The sequence below is a fragment of the Entelurus aequoreus genome, linkage group LG11 (assembly GCF_033978785.1).
Source record: "Entelurus aequoreus isolate RoL-2023_Sb linkage group LG11, RoL_Eaeq_v1.1, whole genome shotgun sequence".
Lineage (NCBI taxonomy): Eukaryota > Metazoa > Chordata > Actinopteri > Syngnathiformes > Syngnathidae > Entelurus > Entelurus aequoreus.
This window is the reverse complement of record NC_084741.1, coordinates 57,117,549-57,131,625: the sequence shown is the minus strand read 5'-3', so window position 1 is coordinate 57,131,625 and position 14,077 is coordinate 57,117,549. Positions and strand designations below refer to the sequence as shown.

Genomic DNA, 14,077 nt, shown 5'->3' with positions numbered 1-14,077 from the left:
CACACTCAGTTTATTGCTCAGCCACACTTAGGAAAATTTCAGATGCACAAGGCAGCAAGCCACTGTGATTTTAAAAGGTGGGGGTGTTTGGAAATAGCTGTTTGAAGCAGTCCTGAAGTCTAAATTTGTCTACTACCAATGAGCTTCCGCTGTGCAGGCTACTAAATCTGACAAACACCTGAGTGTTACTCCATACATTAATAAATAAAATAAATCATTGAGAAAAAGGAAAACACTTTAAGTAACATAACATTTACAGGGCCAAGACACTAGCTTGACCAAAACCGGACAGGAAATAAAGTTATGAAACCAGCGATTGAGGGACCCTGAGAAAAAACAGTGGGATGTGACCACTTTCTTACTGGGAAACCCTTACACAGACTGGAGGGCTATACATGGCAACCCCACGTGAAAGCTTTCTCTATATTATCCAATTCAGTAAATTAATGCTGGGTAATCCAACATAAATATGGCCAACTCCAAACTCATTTTGAACATATACAAACTCTGACTATTGTTTCACATATAATCTGGATATTGTTTCTCATTTTGTAACCTTCCTAAGTACAATTCATACAAGTGATGCTGTTTTGTCCCATCTTCCCAAAATGTGGTGTCCTGTGCTTACCTTTCCAAAGCTTCCAGCCTCATGCCCGATAATCGCTTCACTCTGTGGCTATCTGGAAACTGCTTTCTCAGTTCCTGTAGACAGGTCTGCAAGGATGTGGCCAGAGAAGAGACACCAATTATATTTGGCTGAATCTACTATTTTATGCTCCACTCACTCACTTCCCCTCTCTTTCTCTTCTACACACACACACAGACACTTTGCAAAAAAAAATAAAAAATTTGATTTTTGCCTTCATAACCTCAAACTTACCAAATACACATCCATGTTTATTTTGTACTCTGTTGTCCATTTAAGTGAGCTTGCCCTACAGCCCATGGTAACTGCTTACTTATTTTTTGCCATTCTTACTTCAAAGCTCAAATGACATAGCTACATTGTTGTCTTAACTAGTCTTCAGATGGTTTGGCTGTGAGTTTGGTTTAAACACGTATCTCTATTAAACAACCCATCCACAAGCTGTTTGTGGTATTTTTAATAGAACAATTGATAATAAATTGCTGCAGACTACCATATATTATCCCAACAAGCATCCTCTAATTCTGGTGTGATTGATACAGTGTGAAATAAATATGTATAAGATAAACTGAAGGACAAGATGTGTACATACAATTCGGAGGAAAAAAATATGTGATCCCTTGTTTTTTTCTAAATGTATCCACATAAAAATACATGAACTCTTCATATTCTAGGGTAGAATTATTTAAACAAATTATAAACAAAGGAACCTAAAAAAACATTATATAAAAGGTGGTATATGATTTTTGTGAAGAGTGAAATGAAGGAGAATTTTGTGAAGAAAGTATTTTGATCCCTACCAAACGACAATAATGTTGCTCCACACAGACTGGTACTCATGAAGCACACATCAGTCCTGTCCCTTCAGGAGCTTGGTAAGACAGTGACTACAGTTAGATCGATAATTCCAAAACGGGAGAAATAAACAAAATACAAATCAAAAGTCGGTGAGCTGGGACTATGGTCACCCTAACACTCCCCAGTAAGGCATGAGCCTTTAGTGCATTCAAGAACAGGCCCCTCTAAAGTATCCCTTAAAACCCTAAATGATACAGGGAAAACCAGGGAGAAAGTGATGTAGTGGAACCAAAATGGAGCTCTTTGACATTAACTTGACCCTTAGGGCCTCATTTACTAAGATCCAAATACCTCACGCAAAACAACATGTGCAATCTATAAAATAAAGTGTACTGTGTGTTGCTTGTGATTTACTAACACTGCGTGTAAATTTGGAAAATAGTGCAGACCGCCTTATTTAAACAAGGATTTTGCGTTTACTATATAGGGCATTACCATGGAGACGCTCTCATTTACTGCACACGATGTGCAGTCCTGCATGGTTTTAAGTTCAAGTTAAAGTGCCAATGATTGTCACACACACACACACTAGGTGTGGCGAAATTATTCTCTGCATGTGACCCATCACCCTTGATTACCCCCTGGGAGGTGAGGGGAGCAGTGGGCTGCAGCGGTGGCCACGCCCGGGAATCATTTTTGGTGATTTAACCCCCAATTCCAACCCTTGATGCTGAGTGCCAAGTAGGGAGGTAATGGGTCCCATTTTTATAGTCTTTGGTATGACTCGGCCGGGGTTTGAACTCAGAACATGCAGGAGACATGAACTACTTTTTATGGGCATTTTAGAAGCAGTCAGACTCCTATAGTGCATCTACATTGAAACCACTATTTTATTTTATTTTTACCACTGAATGTGCGCTCATTGTTGAGAGGCTGCACTTACTTCCCTCGAGACGAAAGAACCCGCAGTTAAAGAATTTTTTTTTTTATATATAAGAAATCTTTTAATAATACATATTCTGTTTGAGAAAAACAAATGTCATTAAAAAAATACTAAAGGACACCAAAACGCATCAATTGAATTTGTTTTAATCAGCCATGTAAATCCTCTAGCAGCCATAACATTATAAAATGATGTTGCTAAATAGGACGGAAAATTATCTTCTGTTCATCGCCTGTGCAGCACAAGCACTGATCCTGCAGCCGTTTGTGGAACTTTCAGTTTGCACATTCTTCTGACCCGTGCTAAATAAAACGCTAAATAGTGCTCGCAAATGGTGATGAGTGTTGATAAATTACATAGTGCGTGTTAAACAGTTATACTTGCATCTTCTCCTTCCAGTTTTGTGGGTGTTTTGATGATCAGCGTATATTTCGCATATTAAAGAAGACAGACGCAAAATGGATTGCACGTCTTATTCTTCTCACTAAACAGACACAATCCACTTTGCACACGTTTAGTAGATCAGCTTTGCAGTGCTATCAAGTTTGCATGTGTTTTAGTACACCCCAACCTTTAGTAAATCAGGCATTTACTGATTTTAAAGTACCAGTAGAATGGAAAAACAAGTTGCCTCTATATTGAAGCTATTACCCTTGTATATCTGATTTATAACACCAAAAGACTTCCAAAGTTTGCGAATACATAGATATAATCAATCTCATGTAAGTCCCGAGTTATTTTTAAAGATAATGAGGAAGCCAGTCAGGTGTTCCCGTGACGTTGCGTCAGGAACCAAAGATCATTTCCCCATCAACAACAATGCGAATCAAGCAGACTTTGTGAGAATTAACAACGATTACTTTGGGAAAAATGATGACCTTATATTTCTGAGCCCGTACACAAAGAGGATGAGCAATAGGTTTTAAGAAAGCTGACTGCTACTTGGATGCAGCTTTATTGTGCCACTAGCACCCACAGCATTGCTAGGTGCTAAACATACAAACTAACTATATTAAACCATAATAAAATAAACACTTACTGTAACTAGGATGTCAACTGACAGGACGCTCACATAATTCCATTTAGATGACGAGTCAATCACAATCCACACAAAGGGTTAAAAACAAGCCTGTGTGTCTTTTTTGCTACCTCTGGGGAGGGAAAGTCGACCAGCCTGTGCGTCCATGGCCATATTTGTCTACTACCAGGTGAAAGATGCATTAATTATAATCGACAACAAGCAGCATATGCTAGCATTAGCTCACTGCTACCAATGTGCAGCTAATATTATTCATATTTGGTTAATTTTTAGGTCACGACATGTCAATGGAGTATTGTTGGCTGTTTCTGGATGTTTTTAGAGAAGTTACAATGAGAGCAACAGAGGACCCTCGATCTGTTGACTCAATTGTTAGCTATGTATTTACGATTTCAAATACATAAAAGCCAAGCATATTTGTTCTTGACTTACATAAGATTTGTGAATAATAAAACAGCACATTGTTTTCAAATCTTTGTGTATTTCAAGTTTGACTGATGTAATAACATGGTCGGAGTGCAGAAGTGTTACTCAAGTGACATAGAATCTACGGAAATTACCAAAAGTATTCGGAGCAGAATATTTAAAACGGCTGACTGAATTTGTGGCTTTTTGTGACATTTTAGACGGTATATTTACATACTTTGCGGACTGTAAATACAATTGAATATGGTTTTAATGGATACAATGAAACACAAATAGGCATTTAAAGTAAATTTGTTATTCCCACTCTACCGGTACGTTAAAAGGACATTAAATGCAGAATAGGAAGAACACCAATTCCTTGTTCAAAAATGTAGGTTGAAACATCCTGCTTTGGGGCTTATTCTCTACTAAGGGTACAGGAAGACCTTATTGCATTGAAGGGCTAAAGAATGATAGCATGTACCGCAGCATCTTGAATGAGAAGCTCCAGCCGTTTGCCAGAACCCTGAAGATGGGTTACAGATGGGTCTTCTACATGACAATGACCCACAACATATGGCCAAGGGAACAAAGGAGTGCCTCAAGAAGAAGCATATTAAGATCCTGGAGTGACTTCACCGATCTCTAGACTTTAATCCCATTTCTGTGGAGGGATGTCAAAACTTTTGAGTTGCCAAGTGACAGACTCAAAACCTTTAGGATTTGCAGAGTATCCTGCACGTAGCCCTGGTGACCTACTACAAAACAAACATCTGACCTCTTTTTTCGGCAACAAGGGTTTCTACCAAGCACTAAACAGAATTTTTCAAATATGAGGGTTGTACGGTATACCTGAACTAATGAATTTAAAAAAAGATACTGTACTGCCTTGAGGTGGCGACTTGTCCAGGGTGTACCCTACTTTCTGCCCGAGTGCAGCTGGGATAGGCTCCAGGCCCCCCCAGCCACCCCAAAAGGGACAAGTGGTAAAAAATGGATGGATGGACTATACTGCCTTTGAAAAATACCGGTAGGTTTTTTTTCGTGACGCTGCTGGTACTATAAGCCGAGTCAACATACACACAGAGCACATACAAGCGGAGCCATAAGAGGCAGAAAAGCAGAAGCGGCTCTTCTAAATGTTAATAAAGAGGGCACGCAAAGCACAATATGGAGGTATTTTGGCTTCAAAACTAAAGATAAAGGGGAACTAAAGCAATGAAGCGCCGCTCTGTAAGCAGTGCTTTAAAACATGCCTCACCAAAGGTGGCAATACTTCATTCTAGGGTTCTACATTATACTGGTCCAAATAAAGTACCGCGGTACTAATGAATGCAAAACGATACTGTACTGCCTTTGAAAATTACCGGTACTATTTTTCCATCCGCATGCTGCGGTACGGCGGTGACATACAGAGAGCCAAAGCTCATGATGTTGAGTGTCAGCACACACACACAAAGCCCATACAAGCAAAAACAGTGTAGAGAAGAAATATGGCAAAAAACTGCATTTCTACTGGTTAATAAAGAGGATGCGTGAAGTGCAATATGGAAGTGTTTTTGAGCTTCAATACTACCGATAAAGGTGGCGCTTTATACACGGAAGCGCCAACCACCGGGCCACGGCCCGGTACCGGTCCGTGAACCGATTGGTACTGGGCCGCACAAGAAATAAAAAAAAAATATATATATATATATTTTTTTTAAATTAAATCAACATAGGGACGGCGTGGCGAAGTTGGTAGAGTGGCCGTGCCAGCAATCGGAGGGTTCCTGGTTCGATTCCCACCTTCTACCAACCTAGTCACGTCCGTTGTGTCCTTGAGCAAGACACTTCACCCTTGCTCCTGATGGCTGCTGGTTAGCGCCTTGCATGGCAGCTCCCGCCATCAGTGTGTGAATGTGTGTGTGAATGGGTGAATGTGGAAATACTGTCAAAGCGCTTTGAGTACCTTGAAGGTAGAAAAGCGCTATACAAGTATAACCCATTTATCATTTATTATTTATAACATAAAAAACACAATAAATACATTATATATCAATATAGATCAATACATTCTGCAGGGATACAGTCCGTAAGCGCACATGATTGTATTTCTTTATGACAAAAAATAAATAAAAAAATAAAAATAATACAACCCCCCCCGGTCTGTGGGACAAATTTTCAAGCGTTGACCGGTCCGCAGCTAAAAAAAGGTTGGGGACCACTGCTTTAAAACATGCCTCCCCAAAGATGGCATTAAAGTATTACAATCTTTGCTCAAATTAGGTAAACATTTAAATAACAATCACCCAGACCTGCACAAGGAGTTTACAGGTAATGTAGTTAACCTGCTCCCCTGCTATGCACATAAACGCGCACACGCAATAATTGGCAAGCTTGTTGCCACTTATTAGTTCAGTCCAAACCACCCACATAGCGTAAACTGATACTTGTGAAATGACAGAATTTTGTAACAAATTCCTACAATTTGTGTTTTATCTTTAACAATGTGTGTTTTACCTGCTACATGTCTTAGCTGTGTACTTTTAATGCTGGTGAAATTACATAATTTTGTTACAAATTCCTACAAGTTGTGTTTTATCTTTAACAATGTGTGTTTTACCTGTTACATGTCTTAGCTGTGTACTTTGAGCCATATAGTTTTTAGTATTTAGTAATGCTTGTATTTGTCATAAAGCACAGACCAAGAGTGGCAAACAAAAAACATTGTCAATAAAACTGTTCTATTTTATTCTAACCTAATCCTAGATTATGACAGGCTATATGTATTAAAGAACAATTTACAATTGTGCATGAGTGAAATAAAAAAAATGCCCACTGTGTTTAATGACTTTTCATTTTAATTTTAATCTTCTAAAATTGTTCTTTGAGTGCAATAGGAAGCATATGTTTAAAGTATCGTAAGACTTTGTTAAAATGAAACCAATAATGGCATTTGTTTGTGGTCTCTTTTATTCTGAAAAGTATAGAAATACATTTTGGTACCAGTACCAAAATACTGGTATCGGGACAACCATATTTCAAACTTAGGCAAACATTCAAAGAACAAACATTCAAACCTATACAAGGAGTTTAAAGGCCAACAGGTAAGAACGTAGTTAACTAGCTGTAGCTCCTGTTGTGCCCAAATAGACACATAGACGCCACATACAGCTGGTTGGCCCGTTGCCAATTATTAGCATATTAACAGAGTCAAAACTGCCCAGATAGCGTAAAATAATGCAAATGAATTGACTGAATTCCGTAACAAATCCCTAAAATTTGTGTTTTATCTTTAACAATGTGTGTTTTACCTGCTGCATGTCTTATCTGTTTACCGGTAGTTTAGCCATAGTATTGTTTTTAGTATTTACTGATTATTGTACTTGTCTTAAAGCACAGACCAAGCAAGAGTGGCAATCATAAATCATGAAGCATTTAATACAACGTCAATAAGGGTTTCTATTATATTCCAATCTAACCTTTAATTATGGCAGGCTATATGTAATCAGCCGCATCAAAATATAATCTAGGTTATGTATATTCAATTAATTAGTGCCACTGCTAGTATGACAAACATATAACGATCATTTGCTTTTTCAATTACAGAAGTCTGCTTTTGGTGTTGGTTTATGGAGAGTGACTCCACCCAGTGCCACCTATTCACAAGCAACCCACCATTCAAGCTGTTTTTGAGCAGCATGCGAAGTACTCAAACTGAATTTCCAAAGATGCTAAAAGGCTCAACAGGGCAGTGACTGTACATCTGTATGAATCAAGTGCCAATTATATACAGTTGAGAAAGCTGAATTCAGAAACGTTTTATCTTATCTATATTTATATCTTTGAGTGCAATGACAAATGTATGTTAAATGTTTCAAAATATGTATGCTAAAATGAAGCCAATATTGAAATTTTTTGTGATTCCCCTTTCTTTCTTTTTTTTTTTTAAGTATCAAAAAGAATCAAATTACATTTTGGTACTGGTACCGAAATGTTGATATAAAGAAAACACTACTGTATACACTGACTGGCAAGTTTATGACCACCTGCACACTATAATACAGCATAAAATATTTACCTAGTGAAGTGATGACTCACATTTTACCATCCGAAATGCAGTTTATCCATCCTGTCAAGATTTGACCTGATTGTGTGTCTATTACCTTAATCTGAAGCCATCTTTCTTTGCTTAATTATCATAATATATGGCAAAAAGAAAACTAATTAATATGACTAAGTTACACCTTCCCTATATCACATATATACGGAGTGGATAATAATATTTTTAAACTAATGAAGACTTATTTAAAAAACGTCAAATTTCGCTCTAGGTTGGGGTAACCCCAAAGAAAATTTAGTGTCCCCTTTTAGACTGACCCACATCTGGTTATGTTTGCTAAACAACAAAATACTACCATTTGGCCAAATACAAATTGTACTTGCACATTTGGCAAAGACACAGATGCAAGTGGGAATGGCTGTAAGAGAAAAAATGGGTGCATAAAGAAGCACTATAAAACTTACCAGAGCCAAGTCGTCCCGACTGCAGTCCAAAGCTGCAATCATCACCTGCTCATAAATAATCCATACTGGGCAGAAGAGAGACAGACAAGAGAGACTGTGTTAACACCCTTTCCATTTCCTTGCTTGATACAACGTGGCATAAAATGTTGAATTGTAGAATTCACATAAAAACTTAAGACTGTTTAACCCACCAGCTGCACATCTTTTAACTCACACAAACTTCCATGACGCAAAAACTAAGATTTTAAAGTATTTTGGAAATAAACTTTCCACATTGGGCAACATGGTTAGGCATGTGGTTAAAACGTCTGCCTCACAGTTAAAAGGTAGTGGGTTGGATTCTAAGCTCTGACCTTTTCTGTGAGTAGTTTGCATGCATGCATTTTGGCATTTGACATATAGTTCAGTCCAAAAATACTATAGTCGCAATGAATTTAAAATGAAGATGTGAGTGTAGTTTCCGTCATTTGCAAAGGCTCTTAAACAATTTGGAAAATTGCTATTTGAAAATACATTAGAATTTTCCATTATTATGTGCCATCTATAGACATCGATGTATTTAAAAAACGATGGTTACCATAATAGGGCTGACGGGGAGTGATTGCATTACAATCAATCCATGATGATGCGGCAGTGCATGTGTCGTGTTTGGGAAAATGTAATCTCTTATCTGCCTTTCGCACTACCCACCGCCCCAAAACTGGAGTTAATTTCACCTAGCATCTAGTTTGATATTTCCATTTTTTTTAGTTTTTCATTTGTTTTTAGGGCAACATTTTGAATGTTTGATTTTGTTTTGACTAAAATTTCAATCCATTTCTAACTTTGGATACATTTGACCATTTATACCGATTCAGCTAGAACGTGTAGAGATATGACTTTCGGGCCATCATCGCACATCTCTAATGTACATGCAAGTATGCCACATTCATTCAAGATTGGTGGAACGCAGGGCTATAGTATGTGGATTACCAAAAATAATAAGATTGATAATACTTGATAAAACCAAATATTAGGGGTGGAACAACATCATAACCTTTGTTTGGTTTTAATGTCACGGTTTGGTTTTGCACTGGAAAGGAACAAAATACAAAACATAAAGCTGCTTAAATTTGAATATTGGTAAAATATTTTTGTGTGTGGACAAATAGTTTTTAGCAAATTAAAGTCTCTTATTGGCTAAAGCGCAACATTAGTGGTAATAGTTGCAGTGTGTGGCCCTGTCCTTGATCACGCAGTGCTTTTTGTATTTTATTTGTCCTTTAACGTATTTCACCTCTAAGGCCAAATAGAGGCTATATTAGACGAATGACTGAAGAATGTTTTCAGGCTCTGGCTTCTGCTTGGTCCTATAGCTAGCTATAACTCCCGCAATCCAAAAGCTAAACTGCACTGTATTTGATAAATAAGTAGATTTTTAGACACAAGGCAGTTATACTACTTGTCCTTTCACATTTAAATGTATACAAAACTGCTTAATATGGTATAAAATTGGATTAGTAATACACCCCTACCAGGGTTTCCCCCAGATTGCCAATATTGCTTGTATTCCGTGATGTGACGTGACTTCTTCCCGAAAGTGAAAAACAGTGGTGGTCAACCCAGCCAAGATGGCTGTTGTGCAGCAAGCAGCGCAAAAACTATCTAAGTACGCAAGAGGCCTAATGCCAAAAGCAGATACAAGCAAAAAATCTAACTACGCAATGGAATAGATCCCTATACGTCATCAAAAAAAGATTTGTTGAGTAATAAAGGATTATTCGTAGGTCGCGTTCCCAGACATTTTAATTATCTGGTGCTCCAGACACCATTCTACAGGACAAAAGAGATGAAAACTAGGAAAAGCATGGATGTCTACAACTTCTTAGTGTGTGGCTGGGTCAAAAAATAACGCGTTAGATTACTAGTTACCGCCGAAACTAAAGCGTTACAAAGTAACGCGTTAGTCCCAACAGTGCTTCTAAATCACTAATCCTCGCCTCCATGGCGACAAATAAAGTATGTTTCTTACAAATATCGTCCCTGCAGGACGAAGAATAGCTAAACATGCTTCACTACACACCGTAGCTCACCGGCGTCTAAATGGTAAATGGTAAATGGGTTATACTTGTATAGCGCTTTTCTACCTTTTTTTAAAGGAACTCCGAAGCGCTTTGACACTATTTCCACATTCACACACACATTCACACACTGATGGCGGGAGCTGCCATGCAAGGCGCTAACCAGGACCCATCAGGAGCAAGGGTGAAGTATCTTGCTCAAGGACACAACTGACGTGACTAGGATGGTAGAAGGTGGGGATTGAACCAGTAACCCTCAGATTGCTGGCACGGCCACTCTCCCAACTCCGCCACGCCGTAAACAAATGCCATTGGTGGATCTACACCTGACATCCACTGTAATGATACCAAGTACAGGAGCGATACTACTATGATTACATCGATATTTTTTGGCATCACATTTTCTTTCTTTTTTTTTTAAATTTATATTATGTTTGTAAACTCAGGAAATATGTCCCTGGACACATGAAGACTTTGACTATGACCAATGTATGATCCTGGAACTACTTGGTATCGGACTGATACCTACATTTGTGGCATCATCCAAAACTAATTTAAAGTATCAAACAACAGAAGAATAAGTTATTATTACATTTTAACAGAAGTGTAGATAGAACATGTTAAAAGAGAAAGTAAGCAGATATTAACAGTAAATGAACAAGCAGATTAATAATTCATTTTCTACCACTTGTCCTTAATGATGTTGACAAAATAATAACATGACAAATGACACAATATGTTACTGCATATGTCAGTAGACTAAATTAGGAGCCTTTGTTTGTTTACTTACTACTAAAAGACAAGTTGTCTTGTATGTTCACTAATTTATTTAAAGAAAAACTTACAATAAGAAACATATGTTTAATCACCTAAGATTTTTTGTTAAAATAAAGCCAATAATGCAAGTTTTTGCGGTCCCCTTTATTTAGAAAAGTACCGAAAAGTATTGAAATAATTTTGGTATCGGGACAACACTAATATAGGTTCCAAATTTCTAAATTTTTCCAAAACAAATATGCGATGGCTTGATTTGTGCAGAATTGTATCTCTCCAATTTAACAATACCTAATACTGTATAGATAATATAGTTCCGTACTGCAGAGAGGACTTCAATTGACGACTGGCCTAGTGAATTCCTGATGCCCAATTATTAACAAACAACACACTTACTGTCATCCCCCAGTTTCGATGAATGTTCACCGATGAGCTCTGAACCAACATCCACTATTTGCTCGCTGTTTCTGCAGTTCTCGTCTCTCCATTTGCGCAGCTTGTCTCTCATCTCTGCGGACACAACCGTGCAGCAATAAAGCGACTGGAATTTGCAAGGTCTATCAATCGGTAAGGCAGAATGCAGTATTGCACTGCATGTCGTGCAAGGATGTGAGACAGCACGTAGCATACATCTGTAATAAAGACAGAAGTAGTCAATTGCATGTGCTTCACTGTTACTATATTGATGTGTAATATTTGCATGGCAAAACAACCACTGCTATGCGGCTACGGCTAACGGTTGCAAAAGCAGTCGCTAGAAGATGAGGCCATTGCCCATACCATAATCAATATAATCGCTGATAACACACAACCCATTCTGGCAATACAATACTGTATCCATAAACCTCAATGAATAGCCGCTATTAACATTGCATAAGCAACTGTAAGCATGACAACGCTAAAGCTAGCATCGCTGTTTGCTAGCGGCTAACTTCTCCCTGCAATGTCACCTTAAATCACAAACCAAACGACCTTCTTATACTATTGTACAAACCGAGTGCCATAATAACCACATAACCATCAAAAAACACTCCAGAAACAACTTTTTTGGGGGGAGGCTTACCTTCCCAGCCGACATCGTACATTTCTGAAACCGACGCCATTTTTTATTTTTGACAACAGACTTGCCCCACGTCATCGAGCCTTTATTGGTGGGCGTGGCCTGATATGGACGCGTAATCAGATCGGGTATCATTTTATATATTAAAACTGAGTTTTATATTCATAAATGTAAGTTTCTCAATACACGACCTGTCTTTTGTGCCTTTAAAAAAGAATTAGAACTCTACATTAAAACACACTCTACCTCTAACAACCAAAAAGCTGTGAAAACAATGATGCTGTGTTCCAAATTAAAGTTATTTACTGAAATTGAGTGAGCCTATGGCTTTGCACTTTGTTTATTTTATATATATATATATTTTTTGCATTGTATTTTAGTTACTTTAAATGTATAACCCCCTGTCGCTGCTTTGTACTCTTTTTGTACTGTTTTGTACTATTTGTGTACTTATTGTGATTGTTTCTTGTCTGTTTGTAAATGTTGAAATTTATAAATAAAAGTTTAAAAAAATAAAAAATAAAAAATAAAAATATATATTAAAACTGATGACAATCGGTAGAAAATGGATAAATGGATGAGACCAGGGGCGTCACTAGCTTTTAAGGACAGGGGGGGCTTAGCCCCCAGGAGATGCAGGATGCGAGCGAACGTAGCGCACGAGCACAAAACTTCACAAACGGCTAACAAAGACTTAGAAATGATTCATTGTTATTATTATTATTATCGGTTTAGTTTCAATCTGTGTTCAGTACAACAACAAACATGGGTTTGCACAGTGACATGTTGTTTACAGCATCAACAAGAAACAATTACTTGCATGATCCTTCAAGATACACTGAAACACAATGAAAGTCATGGCATTAGCCTCTATGTTATTCATTCACAACATAGAGGCTGATGCCACAACTTTCGCTCACAATACAATAATTGTTTGCTCCCAAATATTTTGAAGTTGCACAGATTACATTTTGGGCACATATGTGACTAAAATGGTTGTAAATTCAAGCCCTGGAAATATTACTTAATTACTTGAATTAAAGTAATATCTGGATCGGGATAATTTCAATCAATCAATCAATCAATGTTTATTTATATAGCCCTAAATCACAAGTGTCTCAAAGGGCTGTACAAGCCACAACGACATCCTCGGTACAGAGCCCACATACAGGCAAGGAAAAACTCACCCCAGTGGGACGTCGGTGAATGACTATGAGAAACCTTGGAGAGGACCGCATATGTGGGTAACCCCCCCCTCTAGGGGAGACCGAAAGCAATGGATGTCGAGTGGGTCTGACATAACATTGTGAAAGTCCAGTCCACAGTGGATCCAACACATCAGCGGGAGTCCAGTCCACAGCGGGGCAAACAGGAAACCATCCCGAGCGGAGACGGGTCAGCAGCGCAGAGATGTCCCCAACCGATGCACAGGCTAGTGGTCCACCCGGGGTCCCGACTCTGGACAGCCAGCACTTCATCCATGGCCACCGGACCTATGCAACTCCCCCTCGCAAGGGACAGGGGAGAAGAGGAGAGAAGAAAAGAAACGGCAGATCAACTGGTCTAAAAAAGGGGGGTCTATTTAAAGGCTAGATTATACAAATTAGTTTTAAGATGGGACTTAAATGCTTCTACTGAGGTAGCATCTCTAACTGTTACCGGGAGGGCATTCCAATAAGAAAGACTTAGTCTGCTGATCTGAAAAAGAGCCAAAGCTGTCAAAGAGCTGAGGGACCATCTTCAAAGTGCAATGCTGAAACAAATAATGCAAACAATAAAATGTAACTTCCAGGGCTTGAGATTAACGTAGTCTTGTCGTCCCGGGGACGGTAAAAAAAATGCA

The 14,077-nt window shown here is 38.3% G+C and overlaps 1 protein-coding gene across 1 annotated transcript in view; it reads right to left on the bottom strand.

Annotated features, from left to right (window-relative positions):
• The window catches only part of emc2 (ER membrane protein complex subunit 2), a 48,679-nt gene extending 36,345 nt beyond the window's left edge, over positions 1-12,334 (bottom strand). Inside the window, exons 1-4 of the mRNA XM_062063588.1 lie at positions 12,238-12,334; positions 11,571-11,684; positions 8,341-8,405; positions 629-714 (exon numbers count right to left, since the gene is read on the bottom strand). Coding sequence (XP_061919572.1) covers positions 629-714; positions 8,341-8,405; positions 11,571-11,684; positions 12,238-12,277 — 305 coding nt within the window. The 5' untranslated portion in view covers positions 12,278-12,334. The remainder of the gene's footprint in view (positions 1-628; positions 715-8,340; positions 8,406-11,570; positions 11,685-12,237) is intronic.
• Positions 12,335-14,077: the final 1,743 nt, after the last annotated feature.